The following is a 17,500-nucleotide window of genomic DNA, read 5'->3' as shown; positions in this document are numbered from 1 at the left end:
TGCCTCACTATAACAGGCCACTGGTAGAGACAACTTCAGCACACTGTTTACAGAGGCTCCCTCCAATTGTTACAACTGACAACTTTTTCCAAATGCTCCTGCCTAATATTCCTGCCTACTACTTCTGCCTGTTCGTTGCATGTTGTAAATCCATTTCCCAGTCTCTCTCTGGTTATTCCCATCTTTTGCATGTTATATGCTATGACACCATGGTCTCATTTATCAAATGCATTTGCGAAGTCTGTGTAAATCATATCAGTATTTTGTATATTTTCTAGAGCTTCATCAATCTTTTCATAATGGTCAAGCAACTGAGAGAGGCCCTGAAACCATCATTCTTTGGATATGTAGGCTGTTCAGTTCTATAAGGTCAGTCACTTTCCCTCTTAGGATCCTATGGATGATTTTAGTAGTGTGTGACATTAATGCTATCAGTCGATAGGTTTTGGGATTGCTTGTTTTCTTTGTTGAATGGGGCAATCTGAGTCAGTTTCAAACTCTTGGGGTTGATGCCATTATCCAGACTTTTTTGTAGGGGGTATTGAATACTTCTTCAGCATGTGCTTTGTATTTTTATATGAAGACTTAGTTCCATAGGTCTAGGCCTTGGGTAGAGTGCATAGCATACTTCCAATAGCCCTCACAAAATCCTGTGTTGAGGTGGTGATATTTTTTATGTGTAACTCTGGGGGATTACTTTTTAGATAGAAATATATTTGGTCTTTTATATTTTAAAGTGGAATTTGGCTCCCAGAATACCTATTCATATTGAGTGTAGAATGGCAAAAGATTAGAGCAAATGATGTGAGTGGAGTGGGTGATGAATGGGATGAATTTAGGGAAGCAGTGATGTCATTTGCAAAAGTTGTATGTGGCATGAGAAAGATGGGAGGTGTGCAGATTAGAAAGAGTAGTGAGTGTTGGGATGAAGAAGTAAAGTTGTTTGTGAAAGAGAAAAGGGAGGCGTTTGGATGATACTTGCAAGGAAAGCATACAAATGACTAGGAGATATACAAGGGAAAGCAGCAGGAGGTCAAGAGGAGGGTACAAGGGTTGAAAAAGAGGGCGAATGAGAGTTGGGGTGAGAGAGTATCATTAAACTTTAGGGAGAATAAAAAGTTGTTTTGGAAGGAGGTAAATAATGTGCATAAGATGAGAACAAATGGGAACATCTGTGAAAGGGGGCAAGGAAGGGAAGTGTTTACAGGTAGTGATGAAGTGAGAAGACGGAATGATTATTTTGAAGGTTTATTGAATGTGTTTGATGATAGAGTGGCAGATATAGGGTAGTTTAGTCAGGGTGGTGTGTGAAGAGAGGAGTGGTTTGATGAAGAGAGAAGAATTGGTGAAAGCCTTGCAAAGATGAAATCTGGGAAGATGGCGGGTTTGCATGGTATTGCAGTGGAATTTATTAAAAAAAGGAGGTGACTGTGTTGTTGATTGGTTGCTAAGGATATTCAACGTATGTATGGATCTTGGTGAAGTGCCTGAGGATTGGTGGAATGCAAGCATAGTGCCATTGTACAAAGGCAAAGGGGATAAAGGTGAGTGTTCAAATTAAAGAGGCATAAGTTCGTTAAATATTCCTGGGAAATTTTATGGGAGGGAATTGATTGAGAAGGTAAAGGAATGTACAGAGCATCAGATTGGGGAAGAGCAGTGTGGTTTCAGAAGTGGTAGAGGATGTGTGGATCAGGTGTTTGCTTTGAAGAATGTATGTGAGAAATACTTAGAAAAACAGATGGATTTGTATGTAGCATTCGTGGATGTGGAGAAGGTATATGATAGGGTTGATAGAGGTACTTTGTGGAAGGTATTAAGAGTATGTGGTGTGGGAGGTAAGTTGCTAGGAGTGAAATTTGTTTTCCAAGGATGCAAGGCATGCGTACGAGTAGGAAGAGAGGAAAGTGATTGGTTCCCAGTGAATGTCGGTTTGCAGCAGGGGCATGTGATGTCACCATGGTTATTTAATTTGCTTATGGGTGGGATGGTTAGGGAGGTAAATGCAAGAGTTTTAGAGAAAGGAGCGAGTATGCAGAGTCAGTTGTTGTTCGCGAATGATACAGCTCTGGTGGCTGATTCAGGTGAGAAACTGCGAGGTTGGTGACTTAAGTTTGGAAAAGTGTGAGAAAGGAGAATGTTGAGAGTAAATGTGAATAAGAGCAAGGTTATTAGGTTCAGTAGGGTTGAGGGTCAAGGTAATTGGGATGTAAGTTTGAATGAAGAAAAACTGGAGGAAGTGAAGTGTTTTAGATATCTCGGGGTGGATTTAGCAGCGGATGGGACCATGGAAGTGGAAGTGAGTCATAGGGTGGGGGAAGGGGCAAAGGTTCTGGGAGCGATGAAGAATGTGTTAAAGGAGAGAACATTATCTGGGAAAGCAAAAATGGGTATGTTTGAAAGAATAGTGGTTCCAACAATGTTGTATGGTAGCGAGGCATGGGCTATGGATAGAGTTGTGTGCAGGAGGGTGGATGTGCTGGAAATGAGATGTTTGAGGACAATATGTGGTGTAAGGTGGTTTGATCGAGTAAGTAATGTAAGGGTGAGAGAGATGTGTGGAAATAAAAAGAGCATGGTTGAGAGAGCAGAAGAGGGTGTTTTGAAATGGTTTGGGCACATGGAGAGAATGAGTGAGGAAAGATTGACCAAGAGGATATATGTGTTGGAGGTGGAGGGAACGAGGAGAAGTGGGAGAACAAATTGGATGTGGAAAGATGGAGTGAAAAAGATTTTGAGTGATTGGGGCCTGAACATGCAGGAGGGTGAAAGGTGGGCAAGGAATAGAGTGAATTGGATCGATGTGGTATACCGGGGTTGACGTGCTGTCAGTGGATTGAATCAGGGCATGTGAAGCGTCTGGGGTAAACCATGGAAAGTTGTGTGGGGTCTGGATGTGGAAAGGGAGCTGTGGTTTCGGGCATTATTGCATGACAGCTGGAGACTGAGTGTGAACGAATGAGGCCTTTGTTGTCTTTTCCTAGCGCTACCTCGCACACATGAGGGGGGAGGGGGATGGTATTCCATGTGTGGCGAGGTGGCGATGGGAATGAATAAAGGCAGACAGTGTGAATTGTGTGCATGGGTATATATGTATGTGTCTGTGTGTGTATATATATGTGTACATTGAGATGTATAGGTATGTATATATATCCTTATCTCTGGGGATAGGGGAGAAAGAACACTTCCCACACATTCCTCACGTGTCATAGAAGGCGACTAAAGGGGATGGGAGCGGGAGGCTGGAAACACCCCTCCTTGTATTTTAACTTTCTAAAAGGGGAAACATAAGAAGGAATCATGCGGGGAGTGCACGTCCTCCTCGAAGGCTCAGATTGGGGTGTCTAAATGTGTATGGATGTAACCAAGATGAGAAAAAAGGAGAGATAGGTAGTATGTTTGAGGAAAGGAACCTGGATGTTTTGGCTCTGAGTGAAACAAAGCTCAAGGGTAAAGGGGAAGAGTGGTTTAGGAAAGTCTTGGGAGCAAAGTCAGGGGTTAGTGAGAGGACAAGAGCAAGGGAAGGAGTAGCACTACTGAAACAGGAGTGGTTGGAGTATGTGATAAGAGTGAAAGAAAGTAAACTCAAGATTGATATGGGTAAAACTGAAAGTGGATGGAGAGAGATGGGTGATCATTGGTGCATATGCACCTGGGTATGAGAAGAAAGATCATGAGAGGCAAGTGTTTTGGGAGCAGCTGAGTGAGTGTGTTAGTAGTTTTGATGCATGAGGCCGGGTTATAGAGATGGGTGATTTGAGGGCAAAGGTGAGTAATGTGGCAGTTTCGGGAATAATTGGTGTACATTGGGTGTTCAGTGTTGTAAATGGAAATGGTGAAGAGCTTTTTAGATTTATGTACTGAAAAAGCACTGGTGATTGGGAATACCTGGTTTAAAAAGAGAGATATACATTAGTATACGTATGTAAGTAGGAGAGATGGCCAGAGATCATTATTGGATTACGTGTTAATTGATAGGCGCGCGAAAGAGAGACTTTTGGATGTTAATGTGCTGAGAGGTGCAACTGGAGGGATGTCTGATCATTATCTTGTGAAGGTGAAGGTAAAGATTTGTAGAAGTTTTCAGAAAAGAAGAGAGAATGTTCGGGTGAAAAGAGTGGTGAGAGTAAGTGAGCTTGGGAAGGAGACTTGTGTGAGGAAGTACCAGGAGAGACTGAGAACAGAATGGAAAAAGGTGAGAACAAAGGAGGTAAGGGGAGTGGGGGAGGAATGGGATGTATTTAGGGAAGCAGTGATGGCTTGTGCAGAAGATGCTAGTGGCATGAGAAGCATGGGAGGTGGGCAGATTAGAAAGGGTAGTGAGAGGTGGGATGAAGAAGTAAGAGTATTAGTGAAAGAGAAGAGAGAGGCATTTGGACAATTTTTACAGGGAAATAATGCTAATGAGTGGGAGATGTATAAAAGAAAGAGGCAGGAGGTCAAGAGAAAGGTGCAAGAGATGAAAAAAAGGGCAAATGAGAGTTGAGGTGAGAAAATATCATTAAATTTTAGGGAGAATAAAAGATGTTTTGGAAGGAGCTAAATAAAGTGTGTAAGACAAGGGAACAAATGGGAACTTCAGTGAAGGGGGCTAATGGGGAAGTGATAACAAGTAGTGGTGATGTGAGGAGATGGAGTGAGTAATTTGAAGGTTTGTTGAATGTGTTTGATGATAGAGCGGCAGATATAGGGTGCTTTGGTCGAGGTGGTGTGCAAAGTGAGAAGGTTAGGGAAAATGATTTGGTAAACAGAGAAGAGGTAGTAAAAGCTTTGCGGAAGATGAAAGCCGGCAAGGCAGTGGGTTTGGATGGTATTGCAGTGGAATTTATTAAGAAAGGGGGTGACTGTATTGTTGACTGGTTGGTAAGGTTATTTAATGTATGTATGAATCATGGTGAGGTGCCTGAGGATTGGTGGAATGCTTGTATAGTGCCATTGTACAAAGGTAAAGGGGATTAGAGTGAGTGCTCAAATTACAGAGGTATAAGTTTGTTGAGTATTCCTGGTAAATTATATGGGAGGGTATTGATGGAGAGGGTGAGGGCATGTACAGAGCATCAGATTGGGGAAGAGCAGTGTGGTTTCAGAAGTGGTATAGGATGTGTGGATCAGGTGTTTGCTTTGAAGAATGTATGTGAGAAATACTTAGAAAAGCAAATGGATTTGTATGTAGCATTTATGGATCTGGAGAAGGCATATGACAGAGTTGACAGAGATGCTTTGTGGAAGGTATTAAGAATATATGATGTGGGAGGCAAGTTGTTAGAAGCAGTGAAAAGTTTTTATCGAGGATGTAAGGCATGTGTACGTGTAGAAAGAGTGGAAAGTGATTGGTTTTCAGTGAATGTAGGTTTGCGACAGGGGTGTGTGATGTCTCCATGGTTGTTTAATTTGTTTATGGATGGGGTTGTTAGGGAGGTGAATGCAAGAGTTTTGGAAAGAGGGGCAAGTATGCAGTCTGTTGTGGATGAGAGAGCTTGGGAAGTGAGTCAGTTGTTGTTCGCTGATGATACAGCGCTGGTGGCTGATTCATGTGAGAAACTGCAGAAGGTGGTGACTGAGTTTGGTAAAGTGTGTGAAAGAAGAAAGTTGAGAGTAAATGTGAATAAGAGCAAGGTTATTAGGTATAGTAGGGTTGAGGGTCAAGTCAACTGGGAGGTAAGTTTCCTCGCGCACATGAGTGGGGAGGGGGATGTTATTACATGTGTGGCGGGGTGGCGATGGGAACAAATAAAGGCAGACAGCATGAATTATGTACATGTGTATATATGTATATGTCTGTGTGTATATATATATGTATACGTTGAGATGTATAGGTATGTATATTTGTGTGTGTGGATGTGTATGTATATACATGTGTATGTGGGTGCGTTGGGCTGTTCTTTCATCTGTTTCCTTGCGCTACCTTGCTAACGTGGGAGATGGCAATAAAGCAAAATATTATTGATAACGATATGTCTGTGTTTGTATATATATGTATACATTGAGATCTATAGATATGTATATGTGTGTGTGGACGTGTATGTGTATACATGTGTATGTGGGTGGGTTGGGCTATTCTTTCGTCTGTTTCCTTTCACCACCTCGCTAACGAAGAATGGCCCATCCACTCATATACACATATATACATAAATGCCCATATATGCACATATAGATACGTATACATATCAACATATACATACACACACAGACATATATTTATTTTTTTTTTTTTTTTTGCTTTGTCGCTGTCTCCCGCGTTTGCGAGGTAGCGCAAGGAAACAGACGAAAGAAATGGCTCAACCCACCCCCATACACATGTATATACATACATGTCCACACACACAAATATACATACCTACACAGCTTTCCATGGTTTACCCCAGACGCTTCACATGCCCTGATTCAATCCACTGACAGCACATCAACCCCGGTATACCACATCGATCCAATTCACTCTATTCCTTGCCCTCCTTTCACCCTCCTGCATGTTCAGGCCCCGATCACACAAAATCTTTTTCACTCCATCTTTCCACCTACAATTTGGTCTCCCACTTCTCCTCGTTCCCTCCACCTCCGACACATATATCCTCTTGGTCAATCTTTCCTCACTCATTCTCTCCATGTGCCCAAACCATTTCAAAACACCCTCTTCTGCTCTCTCAACCACACTCCTTTTGTGTCCACACATCTCTCTTACCCTTACGTTACTTACTCGATCAAACCACCTCACACCACACATTGTCCTCAAACATCTCATTTCCAGCACATCCACCCTCCTGTGCACAACTCTATCCATAGCCCATGCCTCGCAACCATACAACATTGTTGGAACCACTATTCCTTCAAACATACCCATTTTTGCTTTCCGAGATAATGTTCTCTACTTCCACACATTTTTCAAGGCTCCCAGGATTTTCACCCCCTCCCCCACCCTATGATCCACTTCCACTTCCATCGTTCCATCCGCTGCCAGATCCACTCCCAGATATCTAAAACACTTTACTTCCTCCAGTTTTTCTCCATTCAAACTTACCTCCCAATTGCCTTGACCCTCAACCCTACTGTACCTAATAACCTTGCTCTTATCCACATTTACTCTTAACTTTCTTCTTTCACACACTTTACCAAACTCAGTCACCAGCTTCTGTAGTTTCTCACATGAATCAGCCACCAGCGCTGTATCATCAGCGAATAACAGCTGATTCACTTCCGAAGCCTTCTCTTCCAAAACAGACTGCATACTTGCCCCTCTTTCCAAAACTCTTGCATTCACCTCCCTAACCACCCTATCCACAAACAAATTAAACAGTCATGGAGACATCACACACCTCTGCCGCAAACCGACATTCACTGAAAACCAATCACTTTCCTCTCTTCCTTCTCGTACACATGCCTTATATCCCTGGTAAAAAACTTTTCACTGCTTCTGCCAACTTACCTCCCACACCATATACTCTTAAAACCTTCCACAAAGCATCCCTATCCACCCTATCATATGCTTTCTCCAGCTCCTTAATGCTACATACAAATCTATCTGTTTTTCGAAGAATTTTTTCTCATACATTCATTAAAGCAAACACCTGATCTACACATCCTTTACCACTTCTGAAACCAGGCTGCTCTTCCCCAATCTGATGCCCTGTGCATGCCTTTACCCTCTCAATCAATATCTTCCCATATAATTTCCCAAGAATACTCAACAAACTTATGCCTCTGTAATTTGAACACTCACCTTTATCCCCTTTGCCTTTGTATAATGGGGCTATGCACGCATTCCGCCAATCCTCAGGCACTTCACCATGATCCATGTATACATTACCAACCAATCAACAACACAGTTACCCCCTTTTTTTAATAAATTCCACTGCAATACCATCCAAACCTGCCACCTCGTTGGCTTTCATCTTCCACAAAGCTTTCACTACCTCTTCTCTGTTTACCAAACCACTCACCCTGACCCTCTCACTTTTCCCAGCACCCTGAACAAAACAATCCATATCTGCTACTTGCTATCATCAAGCACATTCAACAAACCTTCAAAATACTCTCTCCATCTTGTTCATCACTACTTGTTGTTACCTCCCCATTTGCCCCCTTCACCGATGTTCCCATTTGTTCTCTTGTCTCACACACATTATGTACCTCCTTCCAAAACATCTTTTTATTCTCCCTAAATTTTGGTGATACTTGCTCACCCCCAGCTCGTTTGCCCCCTTTTTCACCTCCTGCTGCTGATCTTAGGAGATTTTAGTTTTATTATTTCTTTCTTTTTTCCTTCCTACTTGTCTCTTGTTCTCTTTGTTAACAAGATTGCCCAGGAACTGATGAAGACAGGCTACATGTGCTTACAACCATTCATTACCTGTCATGTGTAATGCACCAAAACCACAGCCCTCTTTGCTTTATCAGGCTGCTTCACATTCCATGAGCCAGTCCATTGACCTCACGTTGGCCCCTGTATACCATCATTCCAATGCACTCTGTCTCATTTACATGTTTTGCTCTTGACCACCCAAAATATTTTTCACTTCATCCTTCCATCTACAGTTTGGTCTGTCCCTTCTTTTCCCCTCAACTTCTGACACATATATCGTCTTTGTCAACCCTCCACTAATTTTCTAAAAGTCCAAGCCATTTCAGCACACCTCTTCAGCTTACTCAACCATATACTTCTTATTACCACACATCTCTCTTACCCCTTTTATTAGTTCCATGATCAAACTACCTGACGTCACATATTATCCTCAGACATTTAATTTCCAACACCTCCACCCTCTTCCACATATCCAAATCCTTGTATCCATACAATATTATTGGGACTACTGACCTTCAAACATACCCATTTTTTGCCTTCCCAAGTAATGACTTCTCCTTCCACACATTCATCAGTACTCCAAGAATCTTTACTCCTTCACTGAACCTATAAATTGCTGCTTCTTCAGTGGTTCCATTTGCTGCTATGTCCTCTTCCAAATATCTAAAACACTTCACTTCATCCAAATTGTGTACATTCAAACTCATGGTCTATCTAACCTATCTCTTAGCCCTGCTAAACCTAATAATCTTGTTTTTTCACATTTATTTTCAACTTTCACATATTCACATTTACTCCTGCCACCAGGGTCTTATCATCAGCAAACAACACCTGATTCACTTCCCAGCCCCCTCACCTCTTACAGACTGCGTACCTGCCCCACTCTCTAAGCCCCTTTACATTTTCCCTCATCACCCAGTCCATCAGCTAATTAAACAGCTATGGTGACTTTACACACTCATGCAGCAGACCAACCTTCACCTGGAACCTCTCACTCTCCTCTTTTGCTACTTGTACTCTTACCTTACACTCATGATATAAATTTCTCTGCTTCTAGTAGTTTTAGCTCCCACATCATATATTCAAAAGACCTTCCACAAGGCATCTCAGTCAACCATATTGTATGCTTTCTTGAGATCTATAAATGCCACATACAAATCCTTCTCTTGTATGGATTATAGTGAGGTGCCAGAGAATTGGCAGAATGCATGTATATATAAGTGCTGCTGTGTAAATGCAAGGGGGCAAGTTGAAGGTGGGCGTTTGAACTACAGAGGTACAACAAAGAACAAGTTTGTTGAGAGTACCTCGTAAGTTGTATGGCTGTTGAAAGTAGCTATTTTGACTAAGGAGCATTGAAATGGTGCTTGAAACCATCGTACACATACAAATCCTTCTCTTGTTTAGATCATGGTGAGGTGCTTGAGAATTGGCAGAATGCATGTATAGTGCTGCTGTATAAAGGCAAGGTGAAGGTGGGCATTTGAACTACAGATGTACAACAAAGAACAAGTTTGTTGAGAGTACCTGGTAAGTTGTATGGCTGTTGAAAGTAGCTGTCTTGACTGAGGAGCACTGAACAGGTGCTTGAAGCCATCTTATACCCCTCATGTTAGGATTGTTGGTTTCATTGTGTCTCATCAAAACAGGACTATTGGGCTAGTCCTGCCATCTTCTCTTAACAAGCACCATACACCTACTCAAACCTCACGTATTTTTTTCATGTAAGTTTTCCTGCCATTTCCTGTTTGCACAACAATTTTAGATATAATCATGATAGAATTCAATAAAACCTTTGGTCTCTAGTCCCAGGCATCATTGGGTGCAAAGAATCTCTTTGTTCCCACCTGATGTACTGCCAGTGAGAGGGAGGGCTCAGACAGTAGTAGGACTGGTCTCCTTCCACGACATTTCCCTTTCTGAAAGACCTGCCTCTTTTACTATTCACTATACCATGTGTTATACTTAGTTGCTTTCTCCCGCATTAGCAAGGTAGCGCAAGGAAACAGATGAAAGAATGGCCCAACCCACCCACATGCACATGTATATACATAAATGCCCCCACATGCACATATACATACCTATACATTTCATCATATATATACATATACACATATGCACATGTATATATTCATACTTGCTGCCTTCATCCATTCTCGCCACCACCCTCTTCTAATATCTTACTTCTCTCTGAGACCCAGCTGCTTGATAATGTTCCACCAGCCCCTTATTCATAAGAACAAGGTTATTAGGTACAGTAGGGTTGAGGGACAAGTCAACTGGGAGGTAAGTTTGAATGGAGAAATACTGGAGGAAGTGAAGCGTTTCAGATATCTGGGAGTGGACTTGGCCGTATTCATATTTAACTATAATCTCCACGCGCAATTCCAGCTCAAAGATGGCGTCTGTGCTTCAAGGATGTTGAGTTCCTAAACTTTGCTATTGTCTGGCTCATGGTCTGTCTCCCAATTACCACACTTTACCTTTGTGTTGCCTGCTGCTCTCTTCATTTATATCTTCGACCATCTAAACTCCAGCGATGTGACTGTGGCATCCTCTCACCAACAAGGCGAGATCCTCTACTTAAGGGATTTCAGCCTTCACTGTAGGGAACGATTGGATTCCTCCCATGCAGATGATGGGGGGTTGAAGCCTTCATGTTCTCCATTCTCACTGATAGAGATCAAATTATTTTCCACCCCAGCCATATTCCTGACCACTTTGACTACTCTCCTAATATTCTGTATCTGTTTTTCACCTGTAAGCCTTTGTGCCGTAAGTAAAGTTTCACCCCCAGTTGTTCATCTGACCACACTCTATTACATGTATCTATTTTATTGGTGCCTCCCCCTCCAACAGCCCTTCTAAATGTAAATATTAGCACCTCAACAAAACTGAGTGTTTTTTTCCCCTATGTGGTGATGCTTCTGTCTTCACCAAATGCTTAGGAGAGATTATTTTGTAGGGAATGGAAGTGTTTATCCTTTCTTCCTCCAGGATGACCTGTTCTTCTAGTCCATGGTTTAACTCTTCCTGTTCTGAGGCCATTCAGGCAAGGGATCAGGCACATTGGGTGTGGGAAAATCTCCTTCCTCCAACTACCTGCAAACATTGCAAGTATGTTAAGGTACTACCTATCTCCCCTTTCTTCTCATATTGGTTGTATCCTTACATATTTAGACACCACAGCCTAAGTGTTTTGAGGAGGATAGTTACTCCTGGCTTGGCTCCTTCTGTTGTTCCATCTTTAAGAAATTGAAATACAAGAAGGGAGGGTTTCCTATTCCCACTCCATCCCCTCTTATTTGCCATGTACAGCACTTGGGAAGTACGAAACCTTCCTGCCCCAAACCTATTCTGAAAATTGTCTTCTGTTGGCACAACAAGCATGGAAGACCCTGTAAACTACCACAAAAATCAAAAGGTTTAATAAGCACAAAAAGAGAAAATGATTTAAACATCTGGGCCCAAGACTATTCACTGCATTCTTTGCAGACATCTGAAACACTATGAGGTATATAGTCGAAGAATTTAAGAAGGGCATGCATAGAATATAGAAAATACAAAGTGCACCAGACCAGCCAGGCAGTGGGACATATGATCGTATGGACTGCACTTTTCAAAACATCCTGGTAGACAAGTATCCCAGCTCAGTTGGTTGGGCTCATTCTGAGTTGTTAGTTCAGAAGTCCCCAGAAGTCTTTGCCAGGTATACAACTTTTTTCTTTTTTTCAGTGTTCCATCCCCCCAAAAAACATAAGTTGCATTTATTTTTAGCTAAGTTATGGACCCTTGAAATTGCCCAGGTGAGAACTTTAGGCCGTGTTATTTGTTCAGAATAATTGACACCCTCCTCATTTACATGATAGGGACCCCAAAATGCAGAATACATAGATCTTTGCTGTTGAATCTTTTTTACTAGAACGATGGAAATAGTTTGGTAGGTCTAGTGCTTAAGGAAGGATCTGTATGCATGTCCTTGCTTCTAGGATGGAGGATGTATGTGTAAAATGTAATAAAATGAATAAGCCATACATTAATCTTTTGTTTTGGCAGAGACTACCCCATACACTGATGAAGAAGGGGAATTCGCTCCTGAGAAAGATATGCCACTTCTTGCAGGGCGTTTTAAGTATACTCAGGTTTTGGCCAGAGGACAGTCAGCCATAATCATCAAAGTTCTGGTAAGGAGTTAGGAGGGAAAAAGTTGAAGACAAAATGGGTGGGTAAAATGATTAGCAAGAGTTTTTTTTAACTGAGTGAGGAGAATAATAAAAATTATGGGCCAGCAGTCAGATTTGAGGAATTGATGAGATATTTTGATTGAAATTAAACGGAAAAAACATGATCCATGGATAGAGGTCAGAGTGTGAAAGATGTAGTTTAGATATAGGAAAGTGATAGTATAAATGGAAGGAATGATTCCTGATTACCCAAATAAATTGGTATTTGGAGGAACTTGAAATCTTATTGAATCTTGAAGGCATGAACTAAGATATCTGGTGCAGACATGATTTGTCAGACAAACCTCAGTAATTTCACTTTAGAGACAATTAGATTAATTAGAATAAGAAAATAGTGAACCTCCGTTTGGTGAAAAAACAAGGTTTTTACGAATGGAAGACAAGGATTTAGAAGAGGTATAACATTAGTATGAATTATAGGGTGGGGGAGGGGGCGAAAATCCTGGGAGCCTTGAAGAATGTTTGGAAGTCGAGAACATTATCTCGGAAAGCAAAAATGAGTATGTTTGAAGGAATAGTGGTTCCAACAATGTTGTATGGTTGCGAGGCGTGGGCTATGGATAGAGTTGTGTGCAGGAGGGTGGATGTGCTGGAAATGAGATGTTTGAGGACAATATGTGGTGTGAGGTGGTTTGATCAAGTAAGTAATGTAAGGGTAAGAGAGATTATTATTATTATTATTATTATTATTATTATTTTTTTTTTTTTTTTTTTTTTTTTTTATACTTTGTCGCTGTCTCCCGCGTTTGCGAGGTAGCGCAAGGAAACAGACGAAAGAAATGGCCCAACCCCCCCCCATACACATGTACATACACACGTCCACACACGCAAATATACATACCTACACAGCTTTCCATGGTTTACCCCAGACGCTTCACATGCCTTGATTCAATCCACTGACAGCACGTCAACCCCTGTATACCACATGGCTCCAATTCACTCTATTCCTTGCCCTCCTTTCACCCTCCTGCATGTTCAGGCCCCGATCACACAAAATCTTTTTCACTCCATCTTTCCACCTCCAATTTGGTCTCCCTCTTCTCCTCGTTCCCTCCACCTCCGACACATATATCCTCTTGGTCAATCTTTCCTCACTCATTCTCTCCATGTGCCCAAACCATTTCAAAACACCCTCTTCTGCTCTCTCAACCACGCTCTTTTTATTTCCACACATCTCTCTTACCCTTACGTTACTTACTCGATCAAACCACCTCACACCACACATTGTCCTCAAACATCTCATTTCCAGCACATCCATCCTCCTGCGCACATCTCTATCCATAGCCCACGCCTCGCAACCATACAACATTGTTGGAACCACTATTCCTTCAAACATACCCATTTTTGCTTTCCGAGATAATGTTCTCGACTTCCACACATTTTTCAAGGCTCCCAAAATTTTCGCCCCCTCCCCCACCCTATGATCCACTTCCGCTTATTATTATTATTATTATTATTTTGCTTTGTCGCTGTCTCCTGCGTTTGCGAGGTAGCGCAAGGAAACAGACGAAAGAAATGGCCCAACCCACCCCCATACACATGTATATACATACACATCCACACATGCAAATATACATACCCATACATCTCAATGTACACATATATATACACACACAGACACATACATATATACACATGCACACAATTCACACTGTCTGCCTTTATTCATTCCCATCGCCTCCTCACCACACAAGGAATAACATCCCCCTCCCCCCCTCATGTGTGCGAGGTAGTGCTAGGAAAAGACAACAAAAGCCCCATTCGTTCACACTCAGTCTCTAGCTGTCATGCAATAATGCCCGAAACCACAGCTCCCTTTCCACATCCAGGCCCCACAGAACTTTCCATGGTTTACCCCAGACGCTTCACATGCCCTGATTCAATCCATTGACAGCATGTCGACCCTGGTATACCACATCAATCCAATTCACTCTATTCCTTGCCCGCCTTTCACCCTCCTGCATGTTCAGGCCCCGATCACTCAAAATCTTTTTCACTCCATCTTTCCACCTCCAATTTGGTCTCCCACTTCTCCTCGTTCCCTCCACCTCCGACACATATATCCTCTTGGTCAATCTTTCCTCACTCATTCTCTCCATGTGCCCAAACCATTTCTGCTCTCTCAACCACACTCTTTTTATTTCCACACATCTCTCTTACCCTTACATTACTTTCTCGATCAAACCACCTCACACCACACATTGTCCTCAAACATCTCATTTCCAGCACATCCACCCTCCTGCGCACAACTCTATCCATAGCCCATGCCTCGCAGCCATACAACATTGTTGGAACCACTATTCCTTCAAACATAGCCATTTTTGCTTTCTGAGATAATGTTCTCGACTTCCACACATTCTTCAAGGCTCCCAGGATTTTCACCCTCTCCCCCACCCTATGATTCACTTCCGCTTCCATGGTTCCATCCGCTGCCAGATCCACTCCCAGATATCTAAAACACTTTACTTCCTCCAGTCTTTCTCCATTCAAACTTATCTCCCAATTGACTTGACCCTCAACCCTACTATACCTAACAACCTTGCTCTTATTCACATTTACTCTTAACTTTCTTCTTTCACACACTTTACCAAACTCACTCACCATTTTCTGCAGTTTCTCACATGAATCAGCCACCAGCGCTGTATCATCAGCGAACAACAACTGACTCACTTCCCAAGCTCTCTCATCCCCAACAGACTTCATACTTGCCCCTCTTTCCAAAACTCTTGCATTCACCTCCCTAACAACCCCATCCATAAACAAATTAAGCAACCATGGAGACATCACACACCCCTGCCGCAAACCTACATTCACTGAGAACCAATCACTTTTCTCTCTTCCTACACATACACATGCCTTACATCCTCGATAAAAACTTTTCACTGCTTCTAACAACTTGCTTCCCACACCATATATTCTTAGTACCTTCCACAGAGCATCTCTATCAACTCTATCATATGCCTTCTCCAGATCCATAAATGCTACATACAAATCCATTTGCTTTTCTAAGTATTTCTCACATACGTTCTTCAAAGCAAACACCTGATCCACACATCCTCTACCACTTCTGAAACCACACTGCTCTTCCCCAATCTGATGCTCTGTACATGCCTTCACCCTCTCAATCATTACCCTCTCACATAATTTACCAGGAATACTCAACAAACTTATACCTCTGTAATTTGAGCACTCACTCTTATCCCCTTTGCCTTTGTACAATGGCACTATGCACGCATTCCGCCAATCCTCAGGCACCTCACCATGAATCATACATACATTGAATAACCTTACCAACCAGTCAACAATACAGTCACCCCTTTTTTAATAAATTCCACTGCAATACCATCCAAACCTGCTGCCTTGCTGGCTTTCATCTTCTGCAAAGCTTTTACTACCTCTTCTCTGATTACCAAATCATTTTCCCTAACCCTCTCACTTTGCACACCACTTCGACCAAAACACCCTATATCTGCCACTCTATCATCAAATACATTCAACAAACCTTCAAAATACTCACTCCATCTCCTTCTCACATCACCACTACTTGTTATCACCTCCCCATTAGCCCCCTTCACTGAAGTTCCCATTTGTTCCCTTGTCTTACGCACTTTATTTACCTCCTTCCAAAACATCTTTTTATTCTCCCTAAAATTTAATGATACTCTCTCACCCCAATTCTCATTTGCTCTCTTTTTCACCTCTTAAACCTTTCTCTTGACCTCCTGTCTCTTTCTTTTATACATCTCCCACTCATTTACATTTTTTCCCTGCAAGAATTATCCAAATGCCTCTCTCTTCTCTTTCACTAATACTCATACTTCTTCATCCCACCACTCACTACCCTTTCTAATCTGCCCACCTCCCACGCTTCTCATGCCACAAGCATCTTTTGCGCAAGCCATCACTGCTTCCCTAAATGCATCCCATTCCTCCCCCACTCCCCTTACCTCCTTTGTTCTCATTTTAATAGATAATAACATTAGTGAAAAGGAAGACTCTTTGATAGGTTCTGACTCTGTATGGTGTGCATAGAAAACATCTCAATACTGCTAAGTTCTTTTAATTGAAGTTGTGCATGAAAGAAAGTAAGTGATGTTATGAGAGGTTGGTTGGCTTGAAAGCAATGTGGGTGTTTGTCAGGGTTGTTTGATGTCACCATAGGTCTTTAGTGTTTTTGTCAATTGGTCATTATTTGAGATGAAGATGAGTTAGGGTGATTATGGTATGACAATTCTAAAGAAACTATGGAAGTTGATACATTCGCTGTTAGCTGTGTTGTTAGCAGAATTAAAGGAAGAGCTAGAGGTTGCTGAACTTGAAGGTGAATGAAAGAACAGCAGTTTTTTTTTTTTTTTTTTTTTTTTGTAAATGCATGAGAGACCACTGTATACTTACTGCGTGTCTGCAAGGTGAATAACAGTGAATTATGGATGAGAAGAAGTATTAGGTAGAAATTGTCAGTTGGAACGCAGGTAGGAACCTCTGCAAATGCTGCATTAGGGTTGCCCTCTGCCAGTGGCTTATTATGGTTAAGGCCCTAAGGGCTAAGAAGCAGCACGGGAGTTCACTAGTTGTGGAGATTGTTTGTGGCCACCTCCTTAAGGGAGTTCCAGGATGAAACAGGCTCAGAAATATAGATAGATAGACAGATATATATATGGGTGAGCTTAGAGATTAGGAGTAATGTTCAGTTAGATCGCAAGTGGGAAAGCTGAAGTTGAAAGTAGAAGCAAACAAGGGATAAAGATTGTAGGTGCACTGAAAGCTCTGGTGATTGGTAAATATTCAACCATAGAGTGTGCACGAAGCTTTCATGAAGAAACACATGATTTAGCTCTAATGATTGGATGATAAATTTATATTCATAGTGTTCAGAATATGTAAGGAGCAAGAGCATGAGAGATGGATAACTTGTAAGGTAGGTATATTGTAAAGCAAGAGTTTTGGGAGTGTGTGAAAG

At 41.9% G+C, this 17,500-nt stretch overlaps 1 protein-coding gene across 6 annotated transcripts in view; it reads left to right on the top strand.

Moving 5' to 3' along the window:
• Nucleotides 1-17,500, top strand: part of LOC139766420 (uncharacterized) — a 144,810-nt gene that overhangs the window by 41,309 nt on the left and 86,001 nt on the right. For all 6 annotated transcript variants that reach the window (XM_071695089.1, XM_071695093.1, XM_071695087.1 and 3 more), the window contains one exon: nt 12,353-12,480. In XM_071695089.1, the coding sequence (XP_071551190.1) occupies nt 12,353-12,480 (128 nt within the window). The remainder of the gene's footprint in view (nt 1-12,352; nt 12,481-17,500) is intronic.

Source organism: Panulirus ornatus, chromosome 57 (genome assembly GCF_036320965.1).
Source record: "Panulirus ornatus isolate Po-2019 chromosome 57, ASM3632096v1, whole genome shotgun sequence".
Classification (NCBI taxonomy): domain Eukaryota; kingdom Metazoa; phylum Arthropoda; class Malacostraca; order Decapoda; family Palinuridae; genus Panulirus; species Panulirus ornatus.
Note: the sequence above shows the minus strand (reverse complement) of the source record. Positions and strands in the feature narration are given on the sequence as shown.